Here is a 22,817-nt window from a genome sequence, read left to right on the forward strand (position 1 = left end):
TAGGAATTAAGACTAAACTATTTACATTTAGTACTTTTCTATCTTATGATAAAGTCCCAATGACTGATCAAGTTAATTTAACAGGTCAGTTTTTCCTGTTAATATGCAGAAGTCTTTGGTGTGCTCAATGTGTAATAGGTCTAGGTATAGATCTGCATGCAGTTTTTATATAAAGACTTCCTTTTGTTTAAGGAAAACTTACAACCTACACATGAGAAAAACAGGTTGCAAAACATTCCTCAAAATATTCATAATAACCCAATATTACAAATTTATAGGCAGTATTATTAAATACACAGTATATTGTTTTTATATTCATCCAAAACAGGAAACAGTTAATGACTTATGAATTATTTCATACAGGAAAGTTTAACCTTTAGCTTTCAAAGCTGTTAAGATCCCAATGTAAATTGAATTCCACTGCTATGGATTTTCTTTATGAAATTAATTTGTCGTCTTGTGTTTCTTATCATACTTGTCCAGGATGAAAGAAGAATTATATGATTTATTTTCTTAAATGATTAAGTGGAAAAGCATTTAACAGCAGAAAACAGACTTAATCCCCAAGGACGGAAATATCAAGCAAATAATTTGCACATAGTCAAAATGGCTTAGATTGGAATGGTCCTGAAAGATCATCTAGTTCCAGCCCCTCTCCCATAGGCAGGGTTGCCAACCACTAGACCAGGTTGCTGTAATGGCTGTCTCAGATCACCTCCTTATCTTGCATATGCCTTCACTTTTCTTCCATGACCTTCCCAGGTACAGGCATGAGGCTCATCGGCCTGTAGTTTGTTGGGTCTTCCTTTCTCCCTTTCATAAAAATGGTAGTGATGTTTCCCTTTCTTCAGCCACCAAGGACTCTGCCTGACAGGCATGACTTTTCAAATATGATAGAGAGCAACACTGCAACTACATCAGCCAGTTCCTTTAGGACCCTGAGATGCCTGTCATCCAGCTCTACAAGACTTGTACATGTTCAGCTTCATGACTCTTCTCTGTCACTCAGCAGTACATCCCCTTCCCCCCACTGAGATCTAATTTAAAGCTCTAGTGATAAGCCTAACCAGTGGGCTTCCCAGCCCAGAATACTCTTGCCCGTCTTGAGCAGTCGCACACTATCCAATGTCAACACGCACTGTCTACTGAATCAATATTGTTGATCTTGCATAGATGCTGGTAGCGCACACGTGTGGAGAAGCTGAAGAATGAAAGGTTTAGATGCTGATATGTGAATTCATCCTGCTTTGCAATAGTTAAAAAAGAGAGAGTAAATAAAAATGGAACTGACAATTCTCAGATGACACCACTGAAGAGTGTGGAAAAGCTGTACAATTATAAAGCCCCTGAGAGTGAGACATATTACGTTAGTGCCCACAGAAGTGGATCTGGTATAGTTCCATATCTCACAAATGCTGAGTAAAGTCGGTTTCAAAATGACCTTACACCCTCGTCCTCACTTAGCCTTCAAATGCACATAAATTATCAGCATATCTCAGGTATACCACGTCAGTGTTCAGTCAAGATACTGACATGCCCATTCTTCTTAATATAAAAAGTATAATCTAGGGCTCACAATCACACATTAAGAAATAGAATATCTTTTCCAACAGCGTCAGAAGACTCAAACGAAGAACCTTCTGGTTATTTCTGGCTTAACCTTTTGCAGCTGAGTTCTCTTTCTCATAGAAGAAAACACTATTTTATTTTGGACAGAAAAAACAAAAAAAAAAAGTTTTAGCTCTTTAATTGAAGTACATATAAAATATTAACCTTGTTTTCCTGTGAAATGGATGACTACCTCATCTTCCACTAAAGATGAATTATTTTTCCTTACAAGTTTGCATGCGAAGAACCTGGTCATCATGAGCAGATGGTGCAGCGTGACCGAGCGTCACAAGCCCTTTCAGCAACAACCACCCGCTTCCCCAGCATGCACTACTTAATACAAACACATCCCTCTTCACAATGATAAAAAATTAATTGTATTTTATATACAAAGACAAGTTTCCTTTTCCATTATTTACTAACTTGTGATTCTAGCTTCAGCTTCATCCTTGTGAAACAGAAATACACACAAAATAAAGAAATCACACTGAAATACTTTCCATCCTTTGCTACAGAGGAGTCCCCGTGTGCTGTGTGACAGCTTGCTGCATGCAGGGATGGCTCTCCCCAGCTACCTCAAGAAGCAGCACCGAGCATTTTGGGAATCCCGCAACCACTACTGCGCTTTTGGTTCAGCTGTTTTTTAATTAAAGAGAAAAAGAACCTTGTGAAAAGAACCTTGTGAAAGGCAAGCAGATTGTCTACCTCATATCAGGCCATTGCTAACTCCTTCCAGATGTGCCGCATTATCAAACAGCAATGTTGTTTCATCCAAACACCAAAAAGCATCAGATGAAGAGATCACCCATTTTTAGATTTCTCTTACCCACACAACTCCAGCATCAGAAAGCAAATCATGTTTTAATGCTTATTTCAATGATGAAGGCTGGAATTCTTTTCATTTCTAAATTAAAACACAGATTTTAGCAAACCAAGCGGTGACAAGGGAGGGTCCCCAGAGGACTCCAGCAGCATTTTGCCCTCAATCTTTTTATTTGTTTTTCCCAAAGTCAGTTCCTACCCACTTTCCACATAATACAGGCAGCTCATGCAGCCCATTGCTGACAACCAGACTCTATAACAAGCATGCTCCTTCATAGGAAGAGCCAAACTCACAATGTATTTTCTATAGTTACAGAAATTGAGGCAGACAAATGATAACAACCAAATGTGTGTCAGCTTCCTCTAAGGGCTCTGATTCCCCAAGTAACATCAATTTATACCAGGATAGATAATGAGATTCAGACTCATAGGTGCCTACTTGGCCATCACTGTACAGACTAACCTGTGTTCACAAGTTGTACACTAAAACTACGTACATTTAAAGCCTGATGTTCCATCAAGTCGAAAGTACACAGCAATGACTCAAAAATGATGGAGTTCCTATTTAAGGTATCCAAGTAGTGTTTCCCAAGTGGCTCCATCAAGCAAATAGCAGGAAAAGAGAAGAGCCAGTATAATGTTACCAGTCAATCACTCGTATAAGTGTTGAGAAAAATAAGGTTTCACAAATAGCAGAAATTTCTCATTTTACTACTCTGTGGCAAAGCTCAAGAGGTACCTTATCTCAGCAAGCAAATGTCTGGCTTCAGGTCAATCCCCTGGCAGGGGCAAATTCCTATACAGGGTGTTTTAATGGATGGAATGGCACAGTGCTGAGACACAACCTGCAGTTCAAGGAATTATTTTGATAAAACCATGCTGGGAACTGACTCATCTGCTATTCTGAGAACTTGCTGCTTTACAGAGAGAAGTAATTCTCAATGTACTAACCCAGCAAGCACTATGATTCTGGAACACCTTCGCAATGGGAAGCACTTCACACACCATTCACTTTTGACCTCTCAAGATCTTACAAAATCTCTTGGTTAGAATCAAAGGAGCTTTTCCTCTTCATTCTCCAATTTAACCATGACCTGCCATATTTAACATTAAACCTAATTCCATTTAAATGACTGTGAAGTTGTTTTAAATAAATCCATCAGTTCATGTACCACAATATTAATCAATGTGAAAATAGTAATGGTCAAGGCAAATACATTCAGGGAATTATAACAAATGTGCAAAACAGTTAATTGAAAACATACACTAGATGTTGTCCCTTCTTATGAAATTCAGTGGCAGAAAATGCCCTATGACACTGGGAGGGGTGGGAACCACACAGAAAAGGACATCATCTATTAACCCTAACACGAAAACATTTCTATTAATTATTTGCATTTCAAAAAGAAAAGAAAAAATACTTGGATAAATCAGCACTGCATATTCCTTGAGACACACAGATGTAAACATCTTGGTTGTTTTCTGTTTTTTCTGGTATCTTCCCACTATTATCATCAATCACATTCAACAAATCAAAGTATGCCACTCTACCTTTTGGGTTCTTTTTCACGTCAGCACAACATAAATGTCTCTTTAGCATGCATCGCTGCACACATCAGAAAGCAACACCAGAAGTGCTTTACTCTGTTAGGTATTGGCCACGCTATAAGTGCAAGACAACAGATCCGTTGATACAATACATTCTTGTAATACTCTGCTGTTAACATGCAAACCCAAAAGCAAGACAAGAGAGATCATTTTTACAGTAAGTTACCATAACCACAGCAAACTGCAAAACAGCACCTTGTTACTCATTAATACACTTGGATCCATGCTAAGCAGTCAACTCACAGCATTTAAAATTCAAGCTGCAAGATCTTCGGTCTTTACAAGTTAATTTACTGTAAAAAATGTGATTTTATCATCAGTGAAACAGTACTAAAGCAGATCAGTACAATACAACATTCAGAGTTGCAAATTTGATTACTTTTTACCTTCTTGAAAACTGAAGTTTTCTGTATATGTGGAATAAATGCATGAGAATTGCTGAAGTGCCAGAGCTTCAGCTTGCCTTGTCTAATATTGCTATTATTGTAAGACAGAAAATACTAAATATATCCATTAAAGCACATCCTCTAGGTAGAACCCTTTCGTTTTACCTGAATTAGTTTACGTACTGCAGTAAACTTGGAACTCTTTTGAAACAGTTCCAAAATTGAAAGTATAGACAGAGATAGAAAGCACATCTCCTGGGACATGATCAAGATCCAACAGAATACAACCTCTCGAAAAAAGAATCTGAGTTCCTAAGACTTGTGGGTCTGTCATAGAACAGCACTAATTTAAAGGCAGTTCGCTCTAGTTAATGAAACAGTAAAATTTCATATTCCCTATTAAACAAACACTAATTCATCTGTAAATAAACAACCTTAAAAAAATCAATTTCAAATCAAGAAAAGGCATAAGGTCAAGGGTTTTCAGAAATATTCAAGCCTGATAGAAATAAAGACTATGTACCAATGAACTTTAAGGAGATAATTTTTATCTAGATTGCAAATTATCTGGATTTAATAAATTATCCAGATTGAAAATGATGTATATACATTTACTAATGCATGTAACATCAAGGGAAAATAGGAAAAAAAGACCCAAAACTTTAAGCCCAAGATTCGGAGTCTATTTAGCAATATATGCTGTGGGCACAAGATGCTTTTCAAAAGCATCACGTGAAAGAGCCCATTTCACACAATGTAGCTGTTGCATTGCTATCACATGCAGAGCCTTACATGACTATTATTTTGATCCATCTGCCTCAAACACCACCGTATTTCATCTGCAGCCCATTCTTCTCCTCTCCTCCTGTGCAATATTTGATTAGCAAATACCTACACTTTGAATCCTTTCTAAAATACCACCCTTTATTCTGCATCCTTTACACAACATACACTTTTTAAACTGCTTACTACAAAATATTGCAAGACCTGAACAGCAAAGTCGTTTTTGAAATAACATTTGCCTATGATTTGACCTATACAATAGAACACTGAAAATTAGAAATCGCAGAAATAGCTGCATTAAAAAAAATAAATAAATAAAACTCTCAATCTTTTCTTTCTTGTCCAGCAACAGATTGTTTTAGTAACAGCAATCTGTTAGACAAATGAAAAGAAGAAATTACCAGGCATCAGACTGTATTAAGAGTCACAAGATAGTGAGTCACTACACAGTCAACCAAGTAAACTGGCCAAGGACTATCAGAGCGTGCATTTCTTGCATTCCTACAGCTAGAAGATTCAGAGAAGGTACTCTTTGAACAGAAAGGTCTGACTAAACTACAATAAACAAATAGGAATGCCTGTGCACCTGCTGAGAGTCGGGGAAGAAGTTTTTACCTCCAGGGATAAAGCATCAAGGAGAAGAAACTGTTCATCTATCCTTGTTACCAGAAAGCCTTCACCAGTATCAGTTGGGTAAGAGTTTGCCTAGGAAGTCTGTGGAACGTCCATTACTGGAGGTTTCTAAACAGACGAGTCAGACAAGCTTGTGAAAGCTGGTTCAGGTATAGCTGATCCATCACAGAGAAGACCTCAATGACCTTTTAAGGTAACTTCACCCGTATCTTTTTCCTCCAAGGTACTGAATTTTGACTGTTTCCAGTTTGCTAAACTCTTAAGCTCCACACTTTTCTCTAGTGACAGTGCAGTAGGAAACTGAAGATAATCAAAGCACGCAGAAGAATTAAAATTGTTTCTAGCATAGTTCACTGGCTGCCAAGTCTCTGTAAATGCTTTGGGTAAAAAAAAAACAACACTGCACTTTTTCATTCAGGTAACACACAGTACCTCGCTTCCTTTTCCTTCCCCTTTACATCAACAGACCCAGCTAACTCAATGCCAACACTTGCTACATTAACCAGAGCTTAACCAAAAAAAGGAAGGTCGAATCAAAACAAATCCTTTGCATAGGACTTAGATTTTTATTATTATTATTCACTGGAAGCTAACTTTTATTACCATGGTCATTGCACTTACATTTCACTCAACTTGACAGCAAGTGCTTAATTTTCACAAAGAAATCCTCCTGGACTCCAGGCCCCTTTGCCTTCTGGCAAGATGCTTGGTGTGACGAGGAGGGTAAGAATGGAAGCATTTGTGCAAGAATGAAGTGTATCACAAAAGCAGTTTACATTTCTAATGTATTGAATTTTATGGTCGAAAAATCTCATTGTAGAATGATATACATTGTGACACAAAATCATATTTCTCAATTCATGGAATCATAGAATCACAAGGTTGGAAAGGACCTACAAGATCATCTAAGTCCAACCGTCCTTTCTTTTCCATACCTACAGAAAAGCCCTAAACCATTTCTCCTAGCTCCCTATCCAGACACCTCTTTAACACTGCCAGGCATGGCGACTCCACCACCTCCCTGGGCAGGCTATTCCAGCGCCTGACCACTCTCTGAGAAAAAAAGTTCCTTCTTATGTCCAGTCTAAACCTCATCTATTACTCTTCAATTTCTGAACTGTTTTTCTTAACAAAGCAAATCACAAATTCATCCAAGTTAAACAACTACATTTAAGTTGTCTTTGTCTCCAGTTCTTCTCCCTTCAGGTCTTGCTTAAAGTATAGCCACAGTTTCAGCAAAGAGCATGAGGAATCCTTTCCTCGGTGAACTATATAATGCAACGAGAACTTAGAAACAGATTCATACTTTTGAAATCATTTACAAATAAATATCCCCTTCTGTTTGGTTCCTCAGGAGTTCCTCTTAACTTCAAAGCTTTTTATGTGAAGCAGATAACATTCTTTCCAATTAGCAAAGATATCAGCAGCTCTTAAATAGCTTATTTACTAATTAAAAGCTATCAGATTCATAAATTATAAAAGCTGAGCGTCTACAAAGGATGTGGCTACTTTACACTGACTGAAACGTTGCAGTATTTCTCTCATTCTGGTAAGCTCCATGCGCAAAGAGGATCTTCATTATGTGACCTCATTTAAAGGAAACCATCAACACTTAAATGAGATGTAACACATTTATGAATAGTGTTTTCAAAGAAAACAGGTTTTAAACCAATAAAAGGCACATATCTACCAAAGGGATTTGACAATAAAAATTAATTTGTACAAGAAATAGCATTTAATGCACACAAAAACGCCAACTAAATCAGAAAGATGTCATTTTTATTACCTGACAAGAACGAAACTGGTTGACCAGCAGGGTGCATCTCTGAGGGTCTTTTCTTCCATCTAAACTGTCCAGTTCAGCTGCCACTTGATTTAGTTCCTCATCAGCATAGTAGAACTGAGCAAGGAGCTGCGGGTCTGTTCTCTGCAGAAGAGATGCACAGAATATTGCATTATAAAATATTACATTATTTTTTTTGCAATTAAAAAAATACTCCAGTGAATTATCTTGATTGTAATTTACTTTTTAAAATCATCTAAGCCAAATTAGGAGGGCATCAGCACTAGAAATATGACACTGAAACATTCACATACAATCACAAGATCTTCCTACCTTGAAGAAAAAATCTCTCCTCCAACAAAGCAGGTATTATTAAGCTACTATTATCTCCAAAACCATCCCAGCATTCTCACCCATGGTGGCATAATTGCCTGGCAGACAAACAACTGAATCATAAGCTTTGTTTATTAAACAAAAGTATGCTTCAATTTTGGCAAAACAAGACAACAACCACCACTTGCTGCCAACACAAAGCAATGAGAGGAGCCTGTAGGAGAAGCTTCTGCAGCTGCTGGCTGGACTCATGACCACTGCAGTGACCCCTGAAATCCAACTGCCTGCAGAGGTTTATGGATGCTGGCGAGATCTGCCCAAGCATTCTCTTTTCTAGGCTAAGTTGTCCAGCTCTCTCGGGCTCTCATCAGCCTACAGAAATGGTGAGAGCACAGTAACGTAACGTGAAATACCATATACTCACAAAATACAACTCCAGCAGAAAAAACCCTTTGGGCATTTGCATTACACAAGCACTAAACCTACAGAGCTGTACAGTCACACACTTAACTACTGTGACACCTGGTCTCATTAGCGATGCTACAGACCGCCTCACCAGTGCGCGCTGCTTGGTTTCTCAACCAGCAAATTAATGGCACAACAACAACAACAGCCTTCCCTGAAAACAAACACACCAGCTCCTGTTCCTACACGTCTTACTTATGCATGAATATAATGATTTAAGGTTGTCCTTCAGCTTTCTACATTGCTAGTTCACATTTGAGTTGGGAGGCAAATCAGATATACCTTTTAAGCTGATGAAACACAGTAATGAAAGTGTTTGGATTCTTTCTTTAAGCGGGAAACCAGTTGCTTACTACAAAATAAATGACAGAGAGCCTCAGCAATTTTCAGATTTTTCCTCTGCATTCATTTAATGTTGTCCTTTATTAAGCAGCTGCAGTACACTGAGCATAAACTGTAAGACATTTAAAGTTTGGCTTCATTAAAGCCTTGATAGAAAAACACGCAGGGAGAGGGATAAAGCTTGTAGTATATGGGGAATAAACATATGGGGAATAAACAAAATCCAGAATTAAGGACAGTACAGAGAGATCCTATAACTGAATTACTTAAATAAGTTGAGTTTAGTACTAAACTCTCACATCTCCCCCACCCAATTATTTTTATTATATCTGATGTTTACATTTTCTTTTAGTATTTACTGACATCAAGAAAACTTTCTAGTTAAAGTTGTTAACTGAAGACACAGGAATTTGTGCATGGAAGTGTGGCAAAACACAACTTATTTATATGCATCTAAATTGCACTGCAGAAGCAAAATAAGGCAATTTGTTGAGTGGTCCGGTCCCAAGCTAAAAAAGCAAATGTAAGACTGAGAAAGTGAACTCCCATGTGGCTGATCTTTTAAATTGGAGAAACAAAAGTTTTAATTGAGTTCTCTCTCCCGTGTTATGTTTGTTGTGGATTAGTATCGTGATCTTTGATTAACTGTGTCAATCATGGGGGCCCTGGCAAGACAAAGCTGCATGAGACTCTAAATCTCCTAGCAGGGGACCATTTAAAGTCAATGGCCACAACTTTCTAAATTCAATTTGTTCCAACCAGTAGGAGAAAAGAGACAGCACCATACTCTGTGCCAATTTTTGCTTTCAAATCATGCTAAACGTGGTTCAAATAATTCCATCAGAATAGGTTACTATTCACAGGCAGAGCAAATAGTCATTCTTATCTTCAACTGTTAAAGTTAATAGAAAAGCTTCAATTGAGTGCACCTAACAAAGAACCTACCGCTTAGTATCCTGATTGTTCCCAGAATTAACCACATTGACAATCAAATTTGTTCATCTAGATTCTTGTTGGGATAACTTCAGCATAGGAAGTTCTGCACGAATGTGCGCAAGAACTTCTTTACGCTGAGGGTGACGGAGCACTGGAACAGGCTGCCCAGGGAGGTGGTGGAGTCTCTTTCTCTGGAGATATTCAAGACCCGCCTGGACGCCTACCTGTGTGAGCTGGTGTAGGGAGCCTGCTTTGGCAGGGGGGTTGGACTCGATGATCTCTAGAGGTCCCTTCCAACCCCTACAATTCTGTGATTCTGTGATCCTCTAGGTACCACATCTTGCCTTTTTCCACTAGAGCATCATGCATTGCAGCTACTTCAGTTATTTTCGTATCCATAAACTGCAGGAACCCTTGTTGCCACAATGCCCTTGTACAACCCGTATAGATTTTTTGTCCCTGTTCTGTCGGGGTGATAAAAAACATAACCAAACACCACCCTGAGTCTGAGCTCTCCACACAGGAGTCTCCTCCACTGAACAAGAACATCTTGTATTCCCTCTGATGTTTTTCTGCATCTCACAAGTCATTTTCTAAAAGACTCAGCTCACCAACTGATCCCAGCTATCCTCTGTAGCTGTTAATTGCCAGCATATGACTTACCACAACACTGGACTGCATCCACCAGAGATTCAATATCAGTTTTTTATGCATTGGTAATTATTTATTATCCTCATTTATAAGATGTACATTGGCTATCACTCCAGTCAGTACAAAGATAGGGAATAACATAACATCACTTACAGTAGTAGTGCATCATTCCTTCTATTAGGAAAGGTCGCTCACTGATATGTGCATTCTCACCCCACAGCAAACACACATTTCTTATTAGGTATTACTCTTCATTCTCTGCTTGTTAGGTCAGAGATTTAATGCAGTAAGACTGCTTGTCATTGCCAAGCTCAGCACTCAACAGCCCATGTGAGAAGCTGTATTAACTACCGAACTGGCTACACACAGATGTTGCCAGCAAACCCCCACCTAGATTAGGTTAGTTCAGTTTATTTCACAATAAATTCCGATTTTATTTTTATCAGGATTTACATCGACTACAAGAGAGTGGTAAAAGGAACAACAACTTGGTTTAAGTAAGCTGTCAGATGCAGGTTATTAGATAAGTAATAGGGCTCTAAGATTACATTGAATACATTATATTTAAAAGATGCTATTCTCACATCTTGTAAACAAGCTGGTCTTTATCAAAAACAGAAACTGTCACTTAAAAATGGGGGAAAAAAGGGGTAAGCAGAGTGGGAAAAGAAGAAATTGTAGCACACATTTTGACACAGGACAGAAGCTTGCAGCCAGAGAGAAAACAGGCACTCTAATGAGAAGCCGAGGTGCTGGGAGAAATCTCAGACCAGTCAGAAATTCCAGAACTGTTTTGAAAATCAAGTTTCCAGAAGTAAGGATTTTTCTAGTAGAGTTTTTCCCTTCTTTTGAAACAAGATTTGAAGCATCTTTTGAACGATTTTAATAGCAACTGATCAGCATACTGGTTTTTTTTTTCAACAAGTTAACAGATAAAACATGTGGTCTTATAAATATAACAGACAGCAAACCATAATTTCAACAGCAAGGAACATTTTCCTCAGGATTCTGTGATCCTTCATAGAGGTGTAAAAGAACTATTATGTTCTTCTACAGATGTCACAATATGGATGAAGTCTCCAGCACCACCATCAAAAATAGAAAGACATCATCAACACCAACAAGCCAAAGAGAAAACTGAAACAAAGGAACTAGGGAGATGAACAAAATCCTAGCTAGTTATTTCCTGATTCTCCAGAAAATAACATTCATCATGTTTGAATTGCTGATATAAGGGTTTCAGAACAATATAAAAAACACAGCCCTGCTTAAATAAAATCCACAGACTTGATATGAAAAGCTTCAGACCTTGGCTGTCCTTTTGCAGTCCTTCAGTATCCTAAGCATTCACAGCTCTCCCACATGCTCAAGCTCTGATCTGACCCTAATCAAATGAAACTACAAGGAAAAAAGCTTTAATTATATACGCCTTTTTCTGATGGCTAATCCAGATTGCTTTTTGACAAGGGAACACTATAAGCCTACACCCACTGGGGAAACTTCTCAAATAGCATTTGGTAGTGGTAAAAGGTACATTTTACATATACCTTATTACCCATCAGAGCAACTGCATCCACAAACATCTACAGGACGATATTGGGTAAGAACAGTCAGTCCCCGTATGACAATTTTAATTGCTGTAGGTGCCATACTATGTTGCCCTTCCATAGCCAGGACCAGTTAAACATCAACTCTAATCTGCTACAGCTGATGGGATTCCACCAGCTGATGTGAGAAGTTGTAGGGAAAGACTGTGGTGTTTGCATCAGCACAACTGCTTTATCTGTATAGCCTCCATTGCTCCTCACTCAGAAAAGGGAAGGGTGTCATAAATGTCTCTGATACTGAAGGCCAAGTTGTCAGTCTAAATCTGTTGCCTACTGTGTTTTGGGACAAAGGCAACAAGTGGATTGTCACAAAACCAGGCAAAGAGGATCATCCTCCAACTTTCCATTCTCTGGATTCAATGCAGCAGTTACTGGACTTTGCCAAATAGGAACAATTTCTGCATGGCACAGAAATCAGAACTAAGTCCCCACAAGTGAAAGTACATTTGCTTTGAGGTGGGAATTTGGAAATGCAGTCCTGTTCTCCAGCACACAGATAATATTCTGTAACATGTTAGAAAACAGTTCAGTATGTACCATATGCTTTGTGTATCACAAGGCAGATGTAGGTGCTAAGAATTGAAGTATGGTCAGTTCTGCATCTCAGAGGCGGTGTTATATTTTCAAACCTAAAACAGATGCTGCACATTACTAGTTTTAAACTAATTAAACTCATTTAAAACTTATATTAAAAACAAAACAAAACAAAAACACACACACAAAAAAAACCTTGGGGTGGCAACATCAGGTTGCCCAGGGCCTGGCCCAGCCTGGCCTTGAAAGTCTCCAGGGATGGGGCATCAACCACATCCCTGGGCAAGCTGTGCAGGTGTCTCATCACTGGCACTGTAAAAGACTTTCCCCCCTTTTGTCTGACCTAAATCTACCCTCTTTATGCTTGAAAGCATTTCCCCTTGTTCTTTTACCACAAACCCAGCTAAAGATACTGTTCCCTTCTTTCCTGTAGCTCCCCTTTAGATAGTGAAAGGCTGCTATCAGGTCACCTCAGACCCTTCTTCTTCTCCAGGATGATCAGCCCCAGTTCTCTCAGTTTGTTCTCATAGGAGAGATGCTCCATCCCTCAGGTCATTTTTGTGGCCCTCCTCTGGATGTCCTCCAACAGCTCCATCCATGTCTCTCCTGTATTGAGGACTCCACATCTAGACACAGTACCCCAGGTGAGGCCTCACCAGTGCAGAATAGAGGGGCAGGATCACCTCCTTCGCCCATCTGGCCACTCTTCTTTTGATGCAGCACAGGGTATTGTTGGCTTTCTGGGCTGTGAGGGCACATTGCTGGCTGATGTCCAGCTTCCCATCCTTCAGTACCCCCAGGTCTTTTTCAGCAGGGCTGCGGTGAATTCTTTCACCCACCAGCTTGTATTGGTAATGGGGGTTGCTTTGATCCAGGTACAAGGCCTTACATCTGGATTTGTTGAACCTCATGAGGTTCACCTGGGCCCACTGCTCAAGCCTGCCTATGGTCCCTCTGGATGACAGCCTGTCCCTCTGGCATGTTGACCACATCCCACAGCTTGGTGTCATCAGCAAACTTGATGAGAGTGCACTTGACCTCACTGTTGATATCACAGATGAAGACATTTAAGACTATCAGTCCCAGCACTGACCCCTGGGGGATACCACTCATCACCATCTCCATCCAGATACTGAGCCATAAATGGACTTTATGTCCATGTTGAATGACCAACACTTACTCAATTGAAGCACAACTACTCGGGTCACTGATGCAAGCAAGCTTGACTGACAGATGACTTATTCCAAAGATCTAAGGCATTTTTTTCAAAAGGGGATTGCCAATACATTGCTATATAGCTTCACTGTCACCTTCTCTACAAGGAAGCATACACACATCCTCTCTTCAGTCAGATCCTTCTTCCATGCTTTATAAGGGGTAATAAATATGAACAAGAGAGAGTCACTCTCTACAAGGCAGGTGACTCAGTATCTGATACTTAATTTCAAATATTATAATTTTTATTAGCAACAATGTATCTTCACATTAAAGGAAAAAGGGTCTTGGCAACTCAAAGCATGTGAGTTCATTTGTTGTCGTTGCTTTTGTTTATTAAATCTACCAGCCTTATCTAAAGAGCTACCTGCTAAAAAAGGGGAAATGATTCCCCTAAGGTTTGTTATGCAGAACATAGGAAGAATTAAAAATAATAAAAATGCATTTTTAAATGAATTCTCTCGGCTGTCTGATGTTGCACATGCATAAAAAGGACGCCAAGATGAGCCCAGCAATTGTAAGAATGTGTAAGAATTCACAGAAAAAGCAAGCACTGTGGGAAAAGCTGCAGTCCTTACCAGCTGCTCTGTGTTTATCTATAGAACATCATTACACAAGCTAGAAAGACAGGTAAACAGGTTGTTAGCACAAAAAAATGCTAGCAGCGCCTTAAGCAAAAAAGTCGGTGCTATAACAAATTATTATTGGACAACAAAAATATCAGGTGATTTTTTCCAATACCAGCACGCTCTTCAAAAATCACATTTAAATGCTATGTCTCCACTGCAGAACAGTAATAGGAGAGTAATAACAGCCAAAAAACAAAAAAATCAGATCGGTTTCACTGAACTAGAACAGCAAATATTTGAGACTGCCACACAGTCAGATTTCACTCATGACGGATTAAGTCACTGTACACAGCTTCTATTTCTGTATGCTCATAGTACTAATCTAGAGAAGCATGTGCTCAAATTCGTATTTTCTAGGGGAAGCACATAAGCATATGCTTAACATGTGTTACTTAAGCTTTTGGACATGCACTCTGCTGAACAGGAGTGGACTGCAGCTGAACCATAGCCTCTATTTCTAGGAAACAAATATACCCTGAGGAAGAGGAAATGGTTTTACTGTGGGGATATGAAGATGCCAGCCAGTGATGGAGTAGCCATGGGAAGCACGGTAACCTCCAGTACTGCCTCCTGCCTGAGCCCACTTGCCAGGGATTTCCACCTCTAGAGCTGCCTCCTGCTAAATCCAAACACAGCTATGAGGAGCCTTAGGGAGAAGAAGTCATTTTCCTGTCTTTATTCCAACCTGTTAGTTATTTTGTCCTATTTCTTCCCCTTAGGCTATTGAGGAGCAATGGAGTAGCCAGGTGGGAGCTACACCAGCCACGGTGCACCCACCAACTCCACAGCCTTACTCCTCTCACAGCCCGCCTTCTTCAGTTTGACCTTAGGATATTCATCATTCTTCCATCATCTGCTGCTTAAAGGACAAATAAGGATTTAGAAAGAACAAATTCAGCTTGTTCTGCCACATATATGGTCATCTGCTACCTATCACAAGAAAAATCACACATTTAGTTCCCTGGGCTTTTGGACCTACAGGACCCTTCTTAACATGGGGTGGCATCAGGAAGTGGCACGCAACTGTTTTTCCCCCCAATAACTTGAAACCCTCCACCTTGCTAAGCTCCATTCACTCACAACTTCCTGCACTAAATGACTTAATATTCCCCTACTGCTGTTACAATGTTCTATAAATCTTTTCAAATATTTATAAAAAATCCCAAACTTTGAGATAAACCACGACCCCCATCCTGCAGGTCCTCAATGTCCACATCTTCCTATTATTTTCTATAAGCTTTTTTCTTTCCTAAAAACCAAATTTCTATTCTTAAAAGCACACACACACACACACACACACACACACAAAGCAACAACAAACTGCACATTCTAAGAACTGTTTTGCAGTCTCTCTGAAAGGCTCCATTTTGCTCCACATTGATATATCCTAAAAGGATATTCTTTTCCTCCCAGGTCTGCAGTCCCAGGGCTTTGCTCATGCTCAGCAGCCCTGGTTGAATGCCAGCTTTGCCTCTCTCTTCAGTACTAACCTAGTTTGAACAATCTGCCACATACAGTATTTTACTTTGGGATCAAGGAATAAACGTCTTCGTTAATCAGGGCATAAACAAAATACCAACAGGTGGGAAACCTGACCCAGAAGTGAACTCAAGCACTCTGATTACAGAAGTCACTACACAGTCCCTCTTGAGCATGAACAGGCACAGAACATTCTTTAGGTTTCTTGATATTGCAAGTGCATTGTAATCGGGTTATCTAGAGTTATCCGTGATAGAGGCTGCTGCCCCTAGAAGGGGAAAATGAACAAAAACAACGGCAGCAATCTAAGGAAAAGAACTTATTTTACTAAATACGAGACACAATATGATACAATATAACTACAACTACTATATCAAACAAGGCAGAGAAAAAGAAAGAGAGAAAAAAAGAGTCCCGGAGAACCGGGGGCCTACTGCAATCTCTAGGCGACAGGCTGGAACGTTGCTGATAGAGCGAGACAGCAGGGATGGAGCGCTCCAAAGCGATAGACAGGGTGAAAAGAGGGACGTTCCAGCCTGGGAGCGAGATTATATGTGTGTCCTCCTCCTCTGGTGATTCATCTCTGGCCGCGTTGTCCCCTGGGATATGTAGTTTCCTCCAAGGGCTGAGTACTCGGGATGCTGCCATTCCACAGATCTGGAGCATGAACCTTCCACACTTCCGCATACCCTCTGTTACACTTCCACATACCCTCTATTACACTTTCTTATACCACCAAAACAGTTCATACCGCACATGATGTCATGATGTAGAATATTGACAGCACAAAACCATGACATTCCATCCCTTATTCTACATTATTACATCATGGTTACACAGATACATGGAATTACTGACTGCACTCCCCCAGCATCAATTTGCCCTGTGGTACACACTGAACATCCCCATCCTTCTGCATCACCCACCAGGTGCACCCAGGTCCCTGGGCAAAAACAGTTCCACGGACAGGTTTGCCATTTCCAGAGGCTGGAAGGACCCAAACAGCTTTTCCCAACATGCTCTTCACATGCACAACAGGGACTTTATCTCCTTCTATGGTGTGTAGGGGACTAGATCGGCTAGGACCATCGCGATTGACAGATCCTCTAGTATTGACCAACCAAGTGGCTTCTGCCGGGTGCTTCTCCCAGTGCTTAAATGTTCCACCACCCATTGCTTTCAACATCGTTTTTAATAACCCATTATATCGTTCAATTTTACCAGAGGCTGGTGCATGGTAGGGAATATGATAAATCCATTCAATGCCATGCTCTTTAGCCCAAGTATTTATAAGTGAATTTTTGAAATGTGTCCCATTATCAGATTCAATTCTTTCTGGGGTGCCATGCCGCCACAGGACTTGTTTCTCAAGACCCAATATGGTGTTTCGAGCGGTGGCATGGGGTACTGGATATGTTTCAAGCCACCCAGTGGTTGCCTCTACCATGGTAAGCACATAGCATTTACCACTGCGAGATCGTGGCAAGGTGATATAATCAACCTGCCACGCCTCCCCATATTTATACTTCTGCCATCGCCCTTCCTCCCAGAGAGGTTTCATCCTCTTGGCTTGTTTAATTATAGCACACGTTTCACAATCATGAATAATTTGCGCAATAGTGTCCATAGTTAAGTCCACCCCTCGGTCTCTGGCCCACTTATATGTTGCGTCTCTTCCTTGATGGCCCGAGGTCTCATGGGCCCATCGAGCTAGAAATAGTTCGCCCTTATTCTGCCAGTCCAAGTCAATTTGAGCCACCTCAATTCTGGCTGCTTGATCTACTTGGTGGTTATTTTGTTGTTCCTCTGTTGCTCGACTCTTGGGCACGTGGGCATCTACATGACGCACCTTTAGGGCCATATTCTTTGTTCGGGCAGCGATGTCCTTCCATAGTTCAGCGGCCCAAACAGGTTTACCCTTCCGCTGCCAGTTGTTTTGTTCCCATTGCTGCAGCCATCCCCATAAGGCATTGGCCACCATCCATGAGTCAGTATAGAGGTAAAGCACTGGCCATCTCTCCCGCTCAGCAATGTCTAGGGCCAGCTGGACAGCCTTTACCTCTGCGAATTGGCTCGATTCTCCTCTTCCTTCTGTGGCCTCTGCAACTTGTCGTGTAGGGCTCCACACAGCAGCCTTCCATCTGCGATGTTTCCCAACAAGGCGGCACGATCCATCAGTGAACAGGGCAAAATTCTTTTCGTTTTCCGGAAGTTCATTGTATGGTGGGGCCTCTTTGGCGCGTGACACCTCTTCTGCTGGTGATGTTCCAAACCTTTTACCTTCAGGCCAGTCCATGATTACCTCTAAAATTCCTGGACGATTGAGGTTCCCCATTCTTGCTCGATGTGTAATCAAGGTAATCCACTTGCTCCAGGTAACATCGGTAGCATGATGGGTGGAAGGAACCTCCCCTTTGAACATCCAGTTCAGCACTGGCAGTCGAGGTGCCAGGAGGAGTTGCGTTTCAGTTCCAACTACTTCGGAAGCAGCCCGAACCCCCTCATATGCGGCTAAGATCTCCTTCTCAGTTGGAGTGTAGCACTCTTCAGACCCCTTATACGCTCGACTCCAAAATCCCAGGGGTCGGCCTCGGGTCTCTCCTGAGGCTCTTTGCCACAAACTCCAAGTGGGACCTTTCTCTCCAGCAGCAGTGTAGAGGATGTTCTTTACATCCTGTCCCGTCCGTACTGGCCCCAAGGCCACGGCACGGGCTATCTCTTGTTTTATCTGCTCAAAAGCCTGCTGCTGTTCAGGGCCCCATGTGAAATTGTTCTTTTTCCGCGTTACGTGGTAAAGGGGGCTTACAATGAGGCTGTAGTTTGGAACGTGCATCCTCCAAAAGCCCACCACACCCAGGAAAGACTGTGTCTCTTTCTTGTTAGTTGGTGGAGACATGGCAGTGATTTTGTCGATCACATCTGCTGGGATGTGACGACGTCCATCCTGCCACTTGATACCTAGGAACTGAATTTCCTGGGCAGGCCCTTTTACTTTGCTTCGCTTAATAGCAAAGCCGGCTTGTAGAAGAATGTGAATTATTTGCTTTCCTTTTGTAAAAACTTCCTCTGCTGTATTGCCCCACACAATAATGTCATCAATATACTGCAGGTGTTCGGGAGCACCACCTTGTTCCAGCACAGTTTGGACCAGTCCATGGCAAATGGTTGGACTGTGTTTCCACCCCTGGGGCAAACGGTTCCAGGTATACTGAATACCCCTCCAGGTGAAGGCAAACTGTGGCCTACATTCTGCAGCCAAAGGAATGGAGAAGAAGGCATTAGCAATGTCAATGGTGGCATACCATTTGGCTGCTTTTGACTCCAGCTCGTATTGGAGTTCCAACATGTCTGGCACAGCAGCACTCAGTGGAGGTGTTACCTCATTCAGGCCACGGTAGTCTACAGTTAGCCTCCATTCTCCACTGGCTTTACGCACTGGCCATATGGGGCTGTTAAAAGGGGAATGAGTTCTACTGATCACTCCCTGATTCTCCAGCTGACGAATCAAATCATGAATGGGGAGCAAGGAATCCCTGTTAGTGCGGTACTGCCGTCTATGTACTGTCTTTATAGCAATTGGTACTTGCTGTTCTTTCACTCGTAGCAGCCCCACAACAGACGGGTCCTCTGACAGGCCAGGCAAAACAGACAGCTGCTTAATATTGTCTGTATCTACAGCAGCTATTCCAAAGGCCCATCGATAGCCCTTAGGATCCTTGAAATGCCCCCTTTTGAGGTAATCAATACCCAGTATACATGGAGCCCCTGGACCAGTCACAATAGGATGTTTCTGCCAGTCTTTACCAGTGAGACTTATTTCGGCCTCTAACACAGTCAACTCTTGAGAGCCCCCAGTCACTCCAGAAATATGGATTGGTTCTGTCCCTTCATGACTGGAGGGCATTAGAGTGCACTGTGCGCCAGTATCCACCAGTGCCTTATATTCCTGTGGTTCCGATGTGTCAGGCCATCGAATCCACACAGTCCAATAAATTCTATTATCCCTGTCCCTCCCCTGACTGAGGGTAGGGCCCCTCTATTGGTTACCTGTGGTAACCGGAGCAGCTCTACTGGTGGTTGGTCTATTCTGTAGTTCTCTCACCCGTGCTCGCAGTACAGAAGTAGGCTGGTTATGCCACTTCCTCATGTCCTCTCCACAGTCACGTAGGTAGCGCCACATGGAAACACATGGTGGAATTGTACTGTTATTCCTTGCTCGAGCTGGGAAGCGTGTGCGTCTAATTGCCGAGACTTCTGATCTTACAGGTGAGGAGTAGTGTTCATCACCTTTAATTAGTTTGATCAGTTCCTTTAGTAGACTTCCTTGATTGTTCTGATCTTCATTGGACACTGCTGATACCTGTATGGGTTTGTCACGATTGGTCAATGGAAATAGTTTCTCGTGCATTTCATCCAGCCGGTCTTTTACTTGTGAGATGGCAGAAATAGTGGCGGTGTACAGTGGGGAGAACTGATGTTCGAAGTATTGAAGTGTCCTAATCAGTTCACTAACTTCGGGCCTTCTGTTGTGGTCCACATATTCTTTACACGTTGTTGCCAGTGATGACGCGTATTTCTCTGGTGCTGTACTTGTAAGTTTCTGCCATATGTCAGGATCGGTCTTCACATTCTCAGGATCACGTTCGTTTAAATTCGCAGGGTTGTACAACAGTTCCACCATGGCCATTTCCCTCAGGTACTGGATACCACTTTGGATTGTATCCCATTTAATAACGTTAAGCTTCAAAGCTGCCTTGTAGGGGTGCCTTACTTTCACAGCTGCTAAGAGTCACTCCCAGAGGGTGGCATCTCCATCTGAACATCTGCTAATCTCTCTGTCGATAGCTGTGTCTCCGGAAATGTTTCCTAGCTGGCGTGCCTCATTACCATCTAGTGACAGGCTGTGGGCCCCGTTGTCCCAGCAGCGAAGCAACCAGGCAAGGATACCTTCGTTTTGACGCCGTATGAACTCCTTTCTTGAGCCTTGGATCTCAGTCAGCTTTAGAGGTCGACGATAAACAATTTCCTCCTCCTCATCAGCCTCTTCTTCACGCCTCTTAGTCTTTCTTTTTGCCTTTCTCGGTGCCGATCCAGACAAGGTACCTTCTTCTGCTTCCTCTTCTTCTGCTCCTCCTTCTCTTCGTTCTAGACGCGTGGACACCCGTCTCCATTTCTTGCCTTCCACAGGGGCAACTGATATTGCTACTGATGCCTCCCGTGACTGATTAGAGTCGACCTGGATATTATCTTTGTTGGTCTGAATCTCAGATCGGAAACTCTCTCTCTCCAGAATAGTATTATACAGAGCACGGTATGCGTAAGCCAAACCCCAAATAATGTTTACCTCCTTAGATTTCTGACCCAAGTACTCACTTAATTTCTCAGGGTCCCTCAGGTGTTCAATAGTGAAATCCCACGACACTGCGGGTCCCCACGCTTCTAAGATCTTTCCTAAACCTTTCCATATTCCCTGCCAGTCAGCATTCTCTGGTTTTGGAGGAGACTTCTGCATAGAACGAATGTATAGGAATACATATACATTCACTGATATTGATAACATGAACATGAGTATGAGACCAAGAATTAATATTACCTCGGCTGTTGAAAAGCGTACGACAATCTGAGAGTACAGCCTGTACACTGGATTGAACATCGTGGTGTCTGTTAAATTAGCTATTCCATCTGGAATGTATGTGCCGACAATTAAATTATACCACACTGCATATAAGTACCAGGCAGGTGTCTCCATCACTGTTCTTATTAGGTTATATAGATACAGAATTCCGCAAAAAGAAAGCACGTATGGACAATATGTTGAGAGGATCATGATTGCTTTCAATCCCCTAAACAGAGCGACTGGAATGAAGAGTGGGTTCATAGCTGATAGTAGCTAGCAGGCCCTGTGAAAGTCAGAGCTAACTAGCTGTGCTCTGAGAGAGCAAGAAATCTCTTTGTTTTCTTTACAAAAGCAAGATAGTAATGCTCAGAGTGAGCAGCTAGCTCAGACTGTTGACAGTTCGTCTGGAATTTCAAGGTCACGCTCTCAGTGAGCAGCTATGAAAAAATAACACTCCTGTAACAAAGCTTTTAGAGAGCAAAAAGAGAGTTGTTGTGGAAGCTAAAAAAGCAGCAGATCTAATCGAATCAGATTGCCCGCATTCTCCACCAAGATAATGTAATCGGGTTATCTAGAGTTATCCGTGATAGAGGCTGCTGCCCCTAGAAGGGGAAAATGAACAAAAACAACGGCAGCAATCTAAGGAAAAGAACTTATTTTACTAAATACGAGACACAATATGATACAATATAACTACAACTACTATATCAAACAAGGCAGAGAAAAAGAAAGAGAGAAAAAAGAGTCCCGGAGAACCGGGGGCCTACTGCAATCTCTAGGCGACAGGCTGGAACGTTGCTGATAGAGCGAGACAGCAGGGATGGAGCGCTCCAAAGCGATAGACAGGGTGAAAAGAGGGACGTTCCAGCCTGGGAGCGAGATTATATGTGTGTCCTCCTCCTCTGGTGATTCATCTCTGGCCGCGTTGTCCCCTGGGATATGTAGTTTCCTCCAAGGGCTGAGTACTCGGGATGCTGCCATTCCACAGATCTGGAGCATGAACCTTCCACACTTCTGCATACCCTCTGTTACACTTCCACATACCCTCTATTACACTTTCTTATACCACCAAAACAGTTCATACCGCACATGATGTCATGATGTAGAATATTGACAGCACAAAACCATGACATGCATCCTTATTTTTCTTTGCCTCAGCAGATTTGCTCATGATGAATCTTGAGGCGTTCTGTATCATATTTTAATATAAGAACAATCATCTGCATAAAGTTGCTCATTCATAACCTTGTCTGTCTGGTAGGAGACTCTCAATAAGCCCAGGCTGAACACCTCGCCAGATGTGCAGAATTTAACTACCTTGGCATCATATCACTACCACAATCAATCACTGCAACAAAAAGATTTCATCAGAACTTTATTCTTAAA

The 22,817-nt window shown here is 41.6% G+C and overlaps 1 protein-coding gene across 3 annotated transcripts in view; it reads right to left on the reverse strand.

Annotated features, from left to right (window-relative positions):
* ZFYVE28 (zinc finger FYVE-type containing 28) overlaps positions 1-22,817 on the reverse strand; it is a 143,785-nt gene that overhangs the window by 62,131 nt on the left and 58,837 nt on the right. For all 3 annotated transcript variants that reach the window (XM_072336303.1, XM_072336302.1, XM_072336301.1), the window contains exon 2: positions 7,627-7,767. In XM_072336303.1, the coding sequence (XP_072192404.1) occupies positions 7,627-7,767 (141 nt within the window). The remainder of the gene's footprint in view (positions 1-7,626; positions 7,768-22,817) is intronic.

The sequence above is a fragment of the Excalfactoria chinensis genome, chromosome 4 (genome assembly GCF_039878825.1).
Source record: "Excalfactoria chinensis isolate bCotChi1 chromosome 4, bCotChi1.hap2, whole genome shotgun sequence".
Lineage (NCBI taxonomy): Eukaryota > Metazoa > Chordata > Aves > Galliformes > Phasianidae > Excalfactoria > Excalfactoria chinensis.